This window comes from Procambarus clarkii, chromosome 8 (genome assembly GCF_040958095.1).
Source record: "Procambarus clarkii isolate CNS0578487 chromosome 8, FALCON_Pclarkii_2.0, whole genome shotgun sequence".
NCBI classification, from domain to species: Eukaryota; Metazoa; Arthropoda; class Malacostraca; order Decapoda; family Cambaridae; genus Procambarus; species Procambarus clarkii.
In genome coordinates this window covers 19,673,757-19,691,591 of record NC_091157.1, presented here as the reverse complement: position 1 = coordinate 19,691,591, position 17,835 = coordinate 19,673,757, and the positions used below count along the sequence as shown (strand labels likewise).

Here is a 17,835-nt window from a genome sequence, read left to right as displayed (position 1 = left end):
ACTACCAAACATGCTACAGGTGAACCACCACTACCAAACATGCTACAGGAGAACCACCACTACCAAAAATGCTACAGGAGAACCACCACCACCAAACATGCTACAAGTGAACCACCTCTACCAAACATGCTACAGGAGAACCACCACTACCAAACATGCTACAAGTGAACCACCACTACCAAACATGCTACAGGTGAACCACCACTACCAAACATGCTACAGGTGAACCACCACTACCAAACATGCTACAAGTGAACAACCACTACCAAACATGCTACAAGTGAACCACCACTACCAAACATGCTACCGGAGAACCACCACTACCAAACATGCTACAGGTGAACCACCACTACCAAACATGCTACAGGTGAACCACGTCTATCAAACATGCTACAGGTGAACCCCCTCTACCAAACATGCTACAGGAGAACCACACCTACCAAACATGCTACAGGTGAACCACCACTACCAAACATGCTACAAGTGAACCACCACTACCAAACATGCTACAGGTGAACCACAACTACCAAACATGCTACAGCTTAACCACCACTATCAAACATGCTACAGGTGAACCACCACTACCAAACATGCTACAAGTGAACCACCACTACCAAACATGCTACAGGAGAACCACCACTACCAAACATGCTACAGGTGAACCACCACTACCAAACATGCTACAGGTGAACCACCACTACCAAACATGCTACAGGTGAACCTCCACTACCAAACATGCAACAGGTGAACCACGTCTATCAAACATGCTACAGGTGAGCCCCCTCTACCAAACATGCTACAGGTGAACCACCACTACCAAACATGCTACAGGTGAACCACCACTACCAAACATGCTACAAGTGAACCACCACTACCAAACATGCTACAGGTGAACCACCACTACCAAACATGCTACAAGTGAACCACCACTACCAAACATGCTACAGGTGAACCACCACTACCAAACATGCTACAGGTGAACCACCACTACCAAACATGCTACAGGTGAACCACCACTACCAAACATGCTACAAGTGAACCACCACTACCAAACATGCTACAGGAGAACCACCACTACCAAACATGTTACAGGTGAACCACCACTACCAAACATGCTACAGATGGACCACCACTACCAAACATGCTACAGGTGGACCACCACTACCAAACATGCTACAGGTGGACCACCACTACCAAACATGCTACAGGTGAACACCACTACCAAACATGCTACAGGTGAACCACCACTACCAAACATGCTACAGGTGAACCACCACTACCAAACATGCTACAGGAGAACCACCTCTACCAAACACCAGCCCGAAGCAAGCGGTAGAAAACATTGAATATTTGCCAAGTACTTTACACTGTCATTCACGGCTTCGACGATATAAAACATGGAGCAGAATGTAAAGAAACGTTAAAAAAATATATTTTACGTTTTTTTTGTTTGTTTTTTTATTCAAAGGATCATTGAATGTTTGGGAAATAGTAACGATACTTTTTTTGCTTTGTTTTAAACTAAATGGTTCACAGAGTAGAACATGGAAGAAGGAAATTTTTATTCTGTGGGTCATTGTCAGGTTTTCGTGTCAACAGAGCAATTTATTATACAGTAGCAATTTATTATACAGTAGCAATCTATTATACAGGAGCAATCTATTATACAGGAATGAAAATATAGTCTCTCGCGTTCCAGGAGCATTTTTAAACACTTTTTTTTTAATGTATAATGTTTGTGTCAATGGTGGCAGCTGGTCAACTGTCATGGTTGTTCATTATTGTCATGTTATGGTGGGTAATATTGTCGTAGTTATAGGAATAACAATGATAATAATATTTATAATTATAATTAATAATAATTAAAGAGCCGAATCCTTCAAGTGATATTCATCAATCATTCGACGTCAGCATGCCATAGACGGCACGTGTGCCAGAGGGTTGTGTATTCTCCTGTGTAACTACATAATGACAGTCAGAGGTTAAGACCAAAGGCTGGTGCTGATATAGATGATTGTAAACTTAATTTTTCAAAAGACAAAAGACGATGAATATATCAATGAAAACCCCCTTAAATCTATTTTGATGACCACGTTGGCAAAGTTATTTTTGCTCCTAATAAAAGCAAATTGGTGGCTATATCACGGAGGTAGGAAATATATCGCCCTGTCAAATAAGTAAAGCAAATACAGATATACAACCCATTAATTAGCATATTAGGAGTAGAAGCTCACGATCCATTGGCTGGACTGTCTACATAGTCACTGTAGAGTGTGTGTGTGTGTGTGTGTGTGTGTGTGTGTGATGTTATTGAATACGATAGAAGGACCAGATCAATGATTCTCAAAATTTAATTTCTCACTTTTATAAATATGGCCTGTCATTGTGATAGGCATTTCATTGATCCTGTCAACATTTTCCAAAGCAAGGTTGAAGTGAATATAAGTTAGTTATGTATACGATTGCTCAAGCTAAGATGGTTGAGGAGAAGTATAGTGACCCTAGAGATAGCGAGCCTTCTGCAGATTCCTTCCTTCCTATGTTCTTATGGTAGTTGGGGCTGTGTGCTACATCTTCCCTCGTGGTCTTCAAGATGGTAGAATGTATCTGAGTGACAGCTGGTTGGTAACAGTTGGTTTAAGATTGTTTGAGATGTAGTGCTTCGCCGATGTCTAATCTTTGATGAATTGTCGTTGTATCATTATATTTTTTTTCGGCATTGGTGGTTCAGCCTATCCTGTCTAGTTGTGACAAACGTCAGAAAAATTATATACAAAATTGCCTGAACCTAACCCCAAGAAGAAGACAGAGTTGATCATCTACTTGCAACAAGAAGACCTCGGACTTGTTTAATAAGAACTCTCCCGACAGCAGCTAAGTGTCTCGAAGGGGACTAATGTCGTCTATGCCTTCACAACATCACTTGGGAGCTGTCAGTCTCCTCCCTCAAAGATCTCACTTTATAAGCCAGACAAAAACCCTCTCTTTCAAGACGTCTGAGAATGCATAACATGTGCACCACAAAAGAATATAATTTCTATACACAGTCAGATCACCACCAGAGATATCATGACACAACCTCTACTCATCGTGTTGTTATGATGTTCTTGATGTTATAACAGCTCACAAAAATAACAGGCTGCTGGGTTTTCTTGTTATGAGTCTATCACACCATTGGTGAGGTTCCTCTCACTACTAATACCTATTCCCCACACGTCTAAACCCTCCGCACCACTCCCACACATATACCCCACACCACCAGTACCTTGTACCACACTCTCAACACATGCCCATGCATGCTCCCCACACTCACAATACCTTCCCTCCACACACACACTCCCACACTCAAAATACCTTTCCATACCTTCCCCTCACACACCCACAACACCTTCCCCCATGTTACCTATCGTACGTTACGGCTCGTGATCCTACAGCAGCCAAACTTTAATAAGTCTAGGGATACGACACAACTGCTGTTCTCAATAGCGAATCACCAGTATAACCCCTTAATAAGTAATGAGCACAAAAATAGAATCTTCATAGGACTGAAGAATAAAGACACTAAGCATATATATATAACATTATATTAAATAAATCTCAAAGGCAAACAGATGATTATATGGTCACAATATATATCACATTAAAAAAATATCACTGTAACTTCCAGACATTAAATCAATATTAATAGGTATGGCTATGACAGAACAAATGAACTTAACTTCAACATGTTATCTCCCTGGTTCCTGCTCAGCTACTGAACTCTCGCTCTGTCGCCACCCACATTCTCACCTCCCGTCTGCCTCATCCCAGGATGAGGGATGGAAACTAAGGACTTTTTAATATTATAAACTAATTGAACAACCACTTGTTCTCAAAACACATAAGACTGCAAGTTACATATAATAGTTACTTACAAAATATATAAGTACAATGACACCTGTTTAATTACAGTATATAAAACATTTTCTAACTAAAATAAAGTGACATCTGGAACTCCCAAACTGAACAGGTCCAGCTTTCCCGTATCAATCAAGTAATAGACGTGTGCAGAGACAACCGCGCTCTTGTCCACTGACGCTGCCACACCATACGACAATTTACCAAAAACACAATATGTGTACATATACATGCAATGATAAAATAAAATAATATTTATTTTAAATTTATATACGTATTCTGCTAGGAGTACGTAACACTTCCACCTCCAAGAAAAAAAATGCAATAGATTGAAGATCAATGGCATTTTTTCAAAGTAAAATGTATGACACTTGAGATTTATGGTATTAATTACACCAAACATGTAAAAGTAATAAGAACACATCTCTGGACAAAAATGAAAACACTCCAAATATAGTCTTACAGGAAACTCAGAAATTTCAGTCTTATGACAATGTTCTACATATGTGTCACTGGAGTATGCAAATTTATCTCTCCAAGGTACTATCTCATCTATTTCACTTTGTTTCAGATCATATTTCACACTCCTATCTACAACAGTATCATTAGTAGCATGAATAGAATTGTCAATAAAGGTAGCTTCTTTCACACAGTTATCATGGCAATTTTGCTTTTCATATGTCTCTACTATTTCTTCAAGATCAGTTTCATTTTTCCATGTGATTCCTTTTTCACATGGTGAATTTTCCCAAGACAGCCTCGATTTTCCATTACTCCCTTATTCTGGAGCTGAACTGCTTAATTGAAGCAGGCTGTATGTTGAGTTGAGTTGGGACTTCTCCTGGGTATGCTCTGACACAGACATCTGCTCATCACTCTTGATCCTCTGTGGAACACATACTCTCGCCCAATGGATACTAAAATTAGAGAAAGTAGCATTAAACCTCACAATTATGCATAAAACTTTCCCATTCATAGAACCTTCCGAAACACAAGACACCGACTTATCAAACCTTTGACCTTCCAACCAAGAAATACAACCCAAGATTAGTGCAAAGACTACCTGATCGAACTGACTCAGATGATCCATAAGGAACACAGAAATCAATTGCTTCATAACTCTGTCATAACGATCAGTGAAAGAAAACAGGCATATGCCTAGGCACCATATCTCAATCATAACTCTCAAGACAAGTTCACACCCTCTGATGGTGAACTTGAACACAACACACACATTCATCAACCGTCTAGTCTTCCAAGAGACTAAATAAAACATGCCGAAAACGTTACAATCTTCACCATCACTTCCCAAGTGATTTACGTCTGATGACAACCAATCAACCAAGAGGTTTAAGGGTCTTAACATCTTGAAGATGAACAGCAGATTACCTGGAAAACGCCCAAGGACAATCTGAAACCCTTCACAATGATTAACTCTAGGTAGGATAACCTTATCCCCCAACTTGAATTGCACACCTGGAGCCTCAAACATCTGCTCCCCAGTATGATTTAATCCTTCACCCACAATATGATTCTGAAAATCAACACCACACTTGAGTGGAACATACACTTTTATCACTCGTGCATCAAAATTAACTGGATCTGAATATAGAGACACTGCTCTAGCATAACTCACCACTTCCTCAGAACTGGATGCACAACCTACTTGAGTAAACTCTCTCTGCTCCACCACAAGGCTTGACAAAGATGTCCCACAGTCCATTACTTCACAAGAAAATGGCTCCTGCAGAATAAAAGTAGATTTCAACATCCTACACACACTCTGACTCAATGTACACAATGAGAAATACTTCCTCCACATAGAATAAGAATCACAACTCCGCAACTTAGATCCAAATGCTTCTTTACCACTCTTAATGATTTTACCAAAATTTCCTCCCATGACTTCTGGAGCTGCTGGGAGTACTGTCTGCTCACAATCAATAATATCACTACCAAGCTGGGTCACATCCTCACAGACAACTGAAGAGGGAGGCTCAATGGGTCTCCATCTACTCAACAGAAGCTGATCCTCTGGCTGCTTTCCCACACTCTCCAAAACTGGATCTACAGTACAGACTGTCTCCTTGCTTCTCTCTGAAATCTTAGGGTCAGTTCTACTCAAAGCACATAAATGAAGGGAATCTGAAACGAGCGGGCAAGTAACAGGTAGTTTGACCTCCTCCCCTATTATATCACCTTGACTAGGGTGAGGCGGGGCCTCTACAACGGACTTACTCTCGACAACTGATTCTAAACTTGGAGTGAGCGGGAATACTTCTGCCAACCCGACATCTTGTCCTAAACCATTCACTTGGCTGGAATACAGAGTCGTGGCTTTTAAGTTTCTCTCAACTCCTGGCACAACGTTCGTAGTGAGCGGGCAAGACAATGGTACATGGACATCCTTTCCCAATTTATTGGAATAAAGCAGAGTCATAGTATCAGGCTTACTCTCAACAACTAAATCGGCCACACAGGAATCTGGAACAACCACATCCCACTTCTCCACTGAAGGGGTACTGGTTACTGGAACAAATGCTTGAGTAACAACATCAGAACTGACAACTGGATTTATAAGAGTACTGACATCAGCACAGGTAGAAGGGACAAAACCATCTTCTACAACAGGTTCATTCATAGAACTAACTTCAGCACAGGCAGAATAAACATGGTCTGCAACTGGCTGTTTACACAAACGGGGATCAATCTCACCCACAACATGATTTATGGCCACATCATTACCCAATATAACATCCACACCTGGGATGGGCAACTGTGTACTAACACCCACAGTGCATAAACTTGGTGTAATGGTGGATCTGAAATTAATGTCTATTAGAGGTACAGTTTTACATCCTGCAACACTCTGAAGAACAACAAACTTTCCAGTATCTCTCTTTTCAACATCAGAAAGAATACTGGATGAAATTATGGTTTGGGAAGCACCTGTATCACGAAGAATAACCACTGGCTTCCACTTTCCATTAATACACAAGACTTCACCTGAAGACATATATGGTGAATACTGTTTCACCCAATTGGGGTTTACAGTTACATGTTTATTAGTAAGTTTATTTTGCACACCTCTGCAATAAATGAGACCAGTTGGTCGTAACTCAGGGTGCAATATAAAACATGAATGAATTCCATGGCCTTTTCTCTTACAATGGGAACAGGACCTTACAGTGGACACACTGGTAGAACCAACTGTAGGTTTAGAATTAGCATTACTAGGCTTAGATGATCCTGGCAATGGAGTAACCATCTTAGGGTTAGTAAGAGAAAAGTTCACGGGAGTAACTGTCGCACCAGGAGGAGACTTATACTGATAAGGAGTTCGGTGAGCATTGAAATTTACTCTACGACTAGACTTAGGTGAAGTGGCCGTAAACGGGGCCTTAGTCAACAACTCATGCTCATCCGCGAGCTTTGACAGCTCATAAATGTCTGTTACATTCTTTTGTTCTGCCATAAAAGTAGACAACTGGTCTGGAAGACATGACAATACTTCTTCCATTATAAGAAGATTCTTTAGAGCATCAAAATCAGTGACTGCAAGTGACTTTAACCATCTGTTGCAAAATTTCGTCTTCTGACGAGTAAAATCTGCTATTGTCTGATCCCTGATTCTCCTTAGGTTCCTGAACTTTTGCCTGTGTGCCTCTGGATTTAGCTGGTATGCATTGAGGATGCTTTTCTTTACAAAATCATAATCAAAACTATGAGCGTCAGGTAAGGTTGTGAAAACCTCCTGACTACGCCCCTTGAATTGAGACTGCATAATGGCTACCCACTGATCCCTTGGCCAGTTCATACTGATGGCAATTTTATAAAAATGTGCAAAGAAAACCTCAGGATCTTCCTCATTGAACTTGGGCAACTCTATATACTTATTCATCCTGATGGGATTATTATCACTATTTGTTGAAACATTACTAGTATTTCCATGCCCAGCTGCCATACGCTGTGATTCAAGCCTGAAGTTAGTGTCAGCCATTTGTTGTTGAATCTCTAATTGTTGCTTCTTTGTGGCTTCAAGTTGCAACTCAATTAAACCTCTCTGGTTTTGTGCCGCAATTTCTAAACGCCTAGTCTCCAGCTCCCTTTGCTGAGCTTCAGCCTCTAATATTTGCTGTTGCTGTTGAGCTTCAATCTCTCTTTGACGAGCTTCAGCCTCTAATATTTTCTGTTCTTTTTGAGCTTCAAGCTCTAATTGGCGAGCTTCTAACTCAAGACGCTTTAACGTCATCTGATCACTCGACTCCTCTCTTAACTCCTCTAGAATTTCTTCATCTAACTCCCCATTCTCAACAAAATGCGTCACAATGACTTTCAATATTTGGGCTTTAACCATTCTATTGCTGGCGGTCAAATCCAACTGATTTGCCATTTGTATTAACTCAGTCTTTTTAAGGTTCTGAATCCCTTCAAAGTCTGGGTGAGCCACCAACGCTGCAACTTTCTTCTCCATCGTTACTAACACTTGGCACTTAATTCACAACAATAATTAAAACAATGGCACTGCACTACACTTCACTGTAAAATTGTCACCACACTGAAAATTCGCTTGGCCTCACTGCACAAACAAAATATATAGGATGACTTACCTCAAAATCGTGAAACGTTGTTACTTGACACACAGGAAGGCTTGCTTGGCACATGGAATAGTTCTTAAGAAACACACAGAGACACTTGACACACTGGTACCTAGGAAGGCAAGGTTAGATTAGCATAGTTAAGTTAAAGTGGGACAATATTTCCCGGCACAGGCCCCCATAACTCTTTGTTACCTATCGTACGTTACGGCTCGTGATCCTACAGCAGCCAAACTTTAATAAGTCTAGGGATACGACACAACTGCTGTTCTCAATAGCGAATCACCAGTATAACCCCTTAATAAGTAATGAGCACAAAAATAGAATCTTCATAGGACTGAAGAATAAAGACACTAAGCATATATATATAACATTATATTAAATAAATCTCAAAGGCAAACAGATGATTATATGGTCACAATATATATCACATTAAAAAAATATCACTGTAACTTCCAGACATTAAATCAATATTAATAGGTATGGCTATGACAGAACAAATGAACTTAACTTCAACATGTTATCTCCCTGGTTCCTGCTCAGCTACTGAACTCTCGCTCTGTCGCCACCCACATTCTCACCTCCCGTCTGCCTCATCCCAGGATGAGGGATGGAAACTAAGGACTTTTTAATATTATAAACTAATTGAACAACCACTTGTTCTCAAAACACATAAGACTGCAAGTTACATATAATAGTTACTTACAAAATATATAAGTACAATGACACCTGTTTAATTACAGTATATAAAACATTTTCTAACTAAAATAAAGTGACATCTGGAACTCCCAAACTGAACAGGTCCAGCTTTCCCGTATCAATCAAGTAATAGACGTGTGCAGAGACAACCGCGCTCTTGTCCACTGACGCTGCCACACCATACGACAATTTACCAAAAACACAATATGTGTACATATACATGCAATGATAAAATAAAATAATATTTATTTTAAATTTATATACGTATTCTGCTAGGAGTACGTAACACCTCACACCCACAACACCTTCCCCCACTCCCACAACACCTTCCCCCACAGGGTCAACAAGCCACCAATGGGTAACTGCACAAGGCTTGTAAGTCAACACACCGGCCCCAGAGCTCACAGAATTAAACAATTTTAGTAATCATGTTTTCTCTGTTCTAATTTAGACATTTCAAGGCCATCACGCTGCTGGGGCTAATGACTAAATATTTCTTGGGAAATGTTTACAGTGTGAGAGATTGATGTGACTACTCTGGCAGTCACATCAATGTTCCATTCTACCCAAATATCTTCTACCATCTGGAGGGTGAAGAAACACTAGATCATTTAATCTTTCCATTTTAATCGTTTGACTTTATGTCATCAATGTGACATCTTCAGGAGTACACTGTTGCACTATACTGAGCTTACAACGTTGTTGTTGTTTTAGATTTACCAACTTGGAACATAAAGTTCCAAGTAGCACGGGCTACGGTGAGCCCGTAGTGGACTTACTTGGCACAGGAGCAGGGTTGTAACTCGACACTTATTAATGTCTACATTTTTCCTTGTAAGTGTAGAGTACACCTCAAACTACGATTCATCTAACCCCTTTAATCCTATGGAGCGGCGAAGGATAGTGTGAGGTGATTGCTGCCTGACTCCGGCTTCTAGCTGTCCACCAGGTCTTACATCTTCCCTTTGGGTCAATGGAGGACCATCAAACAGTTGTATGCTCGAAGTCGAATTCATCTGGATAATGATTACTGGTGTCAGCTCCCGAATGAACACAGCCTCAAGCATACGAAGCCTCCTACGATAGTCAGTGTGTGTGATTAGTTGGATCGTAGGAGGCAATCGGCAGCTGACACCAGTAATCAACATCCAGATTAATTCAACCGTGTGTAATTACCTAAGTGTAGTTACAGGATGAGAGCTACGCTCGTGGTGTCCCGTCTTCCCAGTACTCTTTGTCATATAACGCTTTGACACTACTGAAGGTCTTGACCTCCACCACCTTCTCGCCTAACTTGTTCCAACTGTCTACCACTCTGTTCGCGAAAGTGAATTTTCTTATATTTCTTCGGCATCTGTGTTTCGTTAGTTTAAATCTATGACCTCTTGTTCTTAACGTTCCAGGTCTCAGGAAATCTTCCCTATCGATTTTATCAATTCCTGTTACTATTATGTGTGTGTGTGTGTGTGTTTATTTTTTTACAGAGAGACAGACAAATTAAGAGAGAAACATAAAGGAGAGAACGAGAGAAAATCACAGATCAACTAACTCAGATATGGTGAAAACAGTTTGATGAAACAGGAAACATATATCATTTGTTCTTAAAAGTTTAGTAACAATTTGGATGCCAATAATAATACCAATTTACGACGATAATAATAATTATAAAAACAATAATGATAAAATTATCTGAATTATATTTTTTAACACTAGCAATGATAATTAACAGCAATAACCCAAAATATAACTTAATAAAGCCTTAAACTTACATAAACAAACTTACACGAGACACTCAAGTAAGTCATCAGTAAAGACAGTGCCAGAAGTCCCTGATGACAAGGGCGGCGACCTGTACCGCGGGACTGACAAAATGGCCCTAATAGTGAACACTTACTGCTATGAGCTCCTGTTGGGGCTCTGGACCCCCGCCCCCCTCCCTAGTGGCTAGTGATATCTCTCTCTCTGTCTCTCTCTCTCTCTCTCTCTCTCTCTCTCTCTCTCTCTGTCTCTCTCTCTCTCTCTGTCTCTCTCTCTCTCTCTCTCTCTCTCTCTCTCTCTCTCTCTCTCTCTCTCTCTCTCTCTCTCACTCTCTCTCTCACTCTCTCTCACTCTCTCTCACTTTCTCTCACTCTCTCTCACTCTCTCTCCGTCTCCGTCTCTGTCTCTGTCTCTTTCTCTCTCTCTCTCTCTCTCTCTCTCTCTCTCTCTCTCTCTCTCTCTCTCTCTCTCTCTCTCTCTCTCTCTCTCATGCGGAGCGTCAAGTAATTCCACTTTTATCTTGGTGATTACAGAGCCAATCACTGATTAATATGGACACTAAGGGAGACTGTCGCACGCACACGCAACCACTTGTACACGCACATAGGTGTGTACACGCACACGACACCACTTGTACACGCACATGGGTCTGTACACGCACACGCCACCACTTGTACACGCACATGGGTGTGTACACGCACACGCCACCGCTTGTACACGCACATGGGTGTGTACACGCACATGGGAGTGTACACGCACATGGGAGTGTACACGCACATGGGAGTGTACACGCACACGCCACCACTTGTACACGCACATGGGTGTGTACACGCACACGCTACTACTCAAGGTTAAGAGGTGGTCCCATGAACGGAAGCTCAACCTTCACAAATACACACACACACACACTCACACACTCGACCACAAAGTTTTTGCGAACTCTTAAAATTCAGAGTATTATGGATCCAAACATATCCAGGGGAGGGTGTACCATGTAGGGTCAGGGAGGGTGTGTACCTGGGGAAGGGAGGGGTGTCAGGGGAGGGGGTGTCAAGGGAGTGGGGTGTCAAGGTAGGGGGGGTGTCAGGGGAGGGGGTGTCAAGGGAGGGGGGTGTCAAGGGAGGTGGGTGTCAAGGTAGGGGGTGTGGTGTCGTCAGGGGAGGTGTACTGTGTTTGACCGTAATAAGCAGTGCGGGTGAGGTGATAATCCAAGATTGTTGTCGTTTTAGATTCTGCAACTGGGAACAAAACCCTTTAAGCAGCACGGGCTATGGTGATCCCGTAGTGGACTTACACGGCACAGGAGCGGGGATGTAATTCTGATGGCATAATCCAGGGGGGAAGTGAACCCTCTTACATGGTAATAAGCACTGTAGGTACACCGATAATCACAGAATATATTAAACGTTTTAAAAACATATTAAACATTTAAACATTATCGTTTTTAAAACGTCACTACCGTCAAACAGGCCTGTGAGGACTCCAGAGGCCAGGAGCCAGGGACCAGGGGCCAGGGACCAGGGGCCAGGGGCCAGGGACCAGGGTCCAGGGTCCAGAGGTCAGGGACCAGGGACCAGGGGCCAGGGGCCAGAGGCCAGGGACCAGGGGCCAGGGGCCAGGGGCCAGAGGCCAGGGGCCAGGGACCAGGGGCCAGGGGCCAGAGGCCAGGGACCAGGGACCAGGGACCAGGGGCCAGGGGCCAGGTGCCAGGGGCCAGAGGCCAGGGGCCACGGGCCACGGGCCAGAGGGCGTTTAGTATCATATCAAAGTCTGGCAATTAACCGATAAAACCTTTGATTTAAGGGAACAAGGGGAGAGAATACATGTATATAGGAGCACTGAGCGACTGAGTTTAATATCAGCTTCGGTCTCTGTAGGTTAGGGAAGTAATTGTTCTCATATTGGAAGCATTAACGAATCTTATCACTAAGATAGACCTTTAACACGAGAGAGAATAATATATTCCTCTTTAAATACTTTCTCATATTCTGCCTATACAAATTATTGCCAACAGAACCAAAACATCTAACATAACTTAGGTATAAATATGCCAAACATTATAGTCAATATTTTTTTAAAATAGACTCCCTCTCAAACCCTCTCCTCATTTTTCCCCCTCTCCAGCTCTCACCCCTCTCCTTCTCTCTCTCTCCCCTCTCTTCTCCTCCTCCCCTCTCTCTAACCTCTATTCAAATCTCTCCTCTGTCTCACCTCTTTACCCTTCTCCCTCCCCTCTCCCACCCTCTCCTACCCTCTCTACCATTCTCTCTTCTTATTCCTTGATCTCAACATCTCCTTCTCCTTATATTCTTTCTCCCTCTTTCCCTCTCTCTTCTCCCTTTCTTATCCCTATTCTCTTACCTGTTTCACCCAGGAATAGTAAACATGAAACTCTGCGGGTTTTCCCAACCGCGGATAATATTTAAAACTTCGTGAAAATTTCAGGGAGGATAGTTTATGATGCCGATATTTCTTAAAGCACGACATCTGGGCCGACCCCGATTAGCCCTTGCCACTTACATACTCTCCAGCCCGTGGCTTCCCGTGTGAAAGTTGAGTGAGAATAACCGACGGTGCCCGGGTTCATCTGAGTACCACAAATCTATAACTTTCTCTCTCTAGTATTCTGCCTTCATGTTTCTGTCTCTCTGTCTCTCTCCTTCCCCCCACACTCTCTTCCTCTCTCTCTCTCACTCTCTCTGGGTATTAAGGAGTCCCTGTGCTGTGTATGTTAAAATTACATCAGGACGCGATTGATTGATTTTATAATTAAGAATTCCTTTTCCTGTTTCTCTTTCACAGGAATTGTTACTGTTCTCTTTGGTGAACTTTTACCAAAAATTAATATAAGTTTTAATGATGTTTCAATATTAACATAATTATTACTGTTATTATTATTATTATTATTATGTAATTATTAATAATACAGAATCAATGCTTTGGGCCATGTCGTGGCGTAGTGGTTTAGAACTCACTTTGGAGTACACAGTGTACAAGTTCGATTCCTCTTAATGGTTCCTTACTGATTTTCTCATTATCACTATTATTATTATTTATTATATTTTGTGTTATCTTTATTCTTACGATCGTAGGTATATCCAGTGGAAACACCTGATGGTTTTGGTTTTAGTGAGACAGTCTCAAGGAACAGTCTCAAGGAACAGTCTCAAGGAGCAGTCTCAAGGAGCAGTCTCAAGGAACAGTCTCAAGGAACAGTCTCAAGGAACAGTCTCAAGGAACAGTCTCAAGGAACAGTCTCAAGGAACAGTCTCAAGGAACAGTCTCAAGGAACAGTCTCAAGGAACAGTCTCAAGAAACAGTCTCAAGAAACAGTCTCAAGGAACAGTCTCAAGGAACAGTCTCAAGGAACAGTCTCAAGGAACAGTCTCAAGGAACAGTTTCAGTCTCACGTCTGAATCAAGTTGTGTAGTGAAGTGTGGGCTGAGGGAGGGGGGAAAGGGGGAATGTGGGGAAAGGGGAGAGTGGGGGGGAAGGGGGGTTATGGCACAGGTGCTGAGACGGTCAACTGTAGTAATGGTGATGTTGCTCACCATGCAACATGGTGAAAGATCAAATTTATCTTCACTTGTTGCAAGGGTGGACTGGGATGCTCTCTCTCTCTCTCTCTCTCTCTCTCTCTCTCTCTCTCTCTCTCTCTCTCTCTCTCTCTCTCTCTCTCTCTCTCTCTCTCTCTCTCTCACACTACCCTCACGCCACATAGGTGTCCAAGACAATTATCTTTAGCTAAACTGAGCTTAGCAACAATGCTTTGATGTGTTCTATATTTTATGTAAGGCATGTTGCCAATGTTTACCTTGTGAACATTGTTGTGTGTGTGTGTATCCCATCAGACCTTGCCCCCACACCTCTAGTCTTCTTCCAAACACACCTATTAGACCACACTAATTGGCTTCCCATTGTTATAACACCCCACCAACCCCTTCTTTTTCCCTTCTATCCCCATTCTCTCCCTTTCTCACCTCTCCCCCCATCACTACCTCCTATCCCTCCCCGTCTCCTTCCCCCTACCAATCAGCTCCACACTCACACCGTACACAGGAGAGGGAGCCACGCTATTTTACCAACGTATGTACTAAGCAAACCAATTCGAAGAGCAATCATGCCACATTTTTTTAACATTTTCCGCGCCAGGAGGCAGGGCGTCCCCCAAACGAGACCGTGGAGAAGTGGGCAGGAATAAACTTCATTTCATGGACACCGGTTCGAGCCACCGGCAAGCCTAGAAGAGGCCTTTGAAGCCGAAGGCGGCGTTTGCAAAATCTCTGGCGCCTGGGGGTTCATAGTGGCCTATCCTTGCAACCTCCTGTAGGGGGAATATTGGCCAACATATTGGGATATATTGGCCCACCTATGTGAGGCACATGTTAGCTCGCCTATTGGCGAGGATATCCCACATACTGAACATAAGAACAAAGGCTACTACAGAAGGCCTATTGGCCCATACGAGGCAGCTCCTATTCTATAGCTTGTCCAACCCGCGCTTGAAACAATCGAGGAACACCACCTCCACCACGTTACGCGGCAATTGGTTCCACAAATCAACAACCCTGTTAGTGAACCAGTATTTTCCCAAGTCTTTCCTAAATCTAAACTTATCCAATTTATACCTATTGTTTCGTGTTCTGTCTTGTGTTGATATTTTTAATACCCTATTAATATCCCCCCTGTTATGGCCATTCATCCACTTGTAAACCTCTATCATGTCACCCCTAACTCTTCGCCTTTCCAGTGAATGCAACTTAAGCTTTGTTAATCTTTCTTCATATGAAAGATTTCTAATTTGGGGAATTAACTTAGTCATCCTACGTTGGACACGTTCAAGTGAATTTATATCCATTCTATAATTCGGCGACCAAACTGAACTGCATAATCTAAATAGGGCCTAACCAGAGCAAGATATAGCTTAAGAACCACACCAGGTGTCTTGTTACTAACGCTTCGATTAATAAATCCCAGTGTCCTATTCGCCTTATTACGAACATTCATGCATTGATCCTTTTGTTTTAAATTCTTACTAATCATAACTACCAGATCCCTTTCGCAATCTGACTTCGCAATTTCAACACCATCTAGCTCGTATCTTGTAACTCTATCATCATTTCCTAGCCTCAGAACTTTATATTTATCAGCATTAAACTGCATTTGCCAATCATTTCACCATTTCAAAACCCTATCTAGATCAACTTGAAGTGATAGTGAGTCCTCCTCCGAATTAATTTCCCTACCGATTTTCGTATCATCGGCAAATTTGCAAATGTTGCTACTCAAACCTGAATCTAAATCATTTATATATATTATAAACAACAGAGGTCCCAGGACAGAGCCCTGAGGTACTCCACTAACAAAATTATCCCACTCTGACTTAACCCCATTTATACTAACTCTCTGTTTCCTTTGGAATAGCCATGCCCTAATCCAAGTTAATATAGCACCCCCAATACCATGAGCCTCTATTTTTTTAATTAGTCTTTCATGTGGCACTGTATCAAAAGCTTTGCTAAAATCAAGGTACACAACATCACAATCTTTACCACTATCAACTGCCTCAACTATGCTGGAATAAAAAGTTAGCAAATTTGTTAAACATGAACGGCCATTTGTAAAACCATGTGGCGACTCATTTATTAATTTATGGTTTTCAAGATGGAGACGAATTGTATTTGCAATTATTGATTCAAGTAACTTTCCCACAATAGACGTTAGGCTAATTGGCCGATAGTTTGACGCCAGTGATCTATCTCCTTTCTTAAAAATTGGTACCACATTAGCTACCTTCCATGACTCTAGCACTCTGCCTGACTCTATTGATTTATTAAATATGGTAGACAGTGGGTCGCAAAGCTCCTCTTTGCATTCTTTAAGCACCCTGGCAAACACTTCATCCGGCCCTGGGGATTTGTTTGATTTTAGTTTTTCTAATTGTTTAATTACATCCTCCCTGGTAACTGCTAAACTAGTCAACCTGTCCTCATCCCCACCCACATAAACTTGTTCGGCTGAAGGCATATTGGTAAGTTCTTCTTTAGTAAATACAGATATAAAATATTTGTTAAAAATACTACTCATCTCCTTGTCATTATCCGTTATTTGACCTGTCTCAGATTTTAATGGACCTATCCTTTCCCTAGTCTTAGTTCGATATAACTGAAAAAACCCTTTAGGATTTGACTTTGCTTGCTCTGATATGCGAACTTCATAGTTTCTTTTTGCTTTCCTAATCTCTTTTTTAACGTTTCTAACCAGTTGTATGAATTCCTGTTCTAACCTGACTTCCCCATTCTTAATCCTTTTGTACCAAGCTCTCTTTTTACCTATAAGGTTCTTTAAATTATTTGTTATCCACTTTGGGTCATTAGTATTCGACCTATTCAATTTGTATGGTATACTACGTTCCTGTGCTTTGTTTAGAATATTCTTAAATAAGTTATATATTAAATCCACATCGAAATCCCCTTTTACGTCACCTGTCGCTGGGTTCATGTCTCGCTCTAAAACCAGCCCACACCCCATACCCAAAAGTTTCCAATCTATTTGACCCAAAAAATTTCTTAGGCTATTAAAATCAGCTTTTCGAAAATCTGGCACTTTAACAGAATTTTCTCCTACAGGTCTATTCCATTCTATGCTAAATCTGATTACTTTGTGATCACTGTTCCCTAGCTCACTCCCTATTTCGATGTCATTAATTTGTGTTTCCCTGTTAGTTAACACTAAATCTAAAATATTATTTTCCCGCGTTGGTTCCTTAATGTGTTGCGTAAGAAAGCAATCGTCAATTAATTCTAGAAAATCTTCTGCTTCACTATTCCCTGTTTTGTTCACCCAGTTTATTCCACTAAAATTAAAGTCACCCATGACATAA

The 17,835-nt window shown here is 41.6% G+C and overlaps 1 protein-coding gene across 1 annotated transcript in view; it reads left to right on the top strand.

Moving 5' to 3' along the window:
* Positions 1-17,835, top strand: part of LOC138359779 (nephrin-like) — a 77,065-nt gene that overhangs the window by 27,282 nt on the left and 31,948 nt on the right. The window contains exon 3 of the mRNA XM_069319476.1: positions 9,909-9,952. Within this exon, the coding sequence (XP_069175577.1) occupies positions 9,909-9,952 (44 nt within the window). The remainder of the gene's footprint in view (positions 1-9,908; positions 9,953-17,835) is intronic.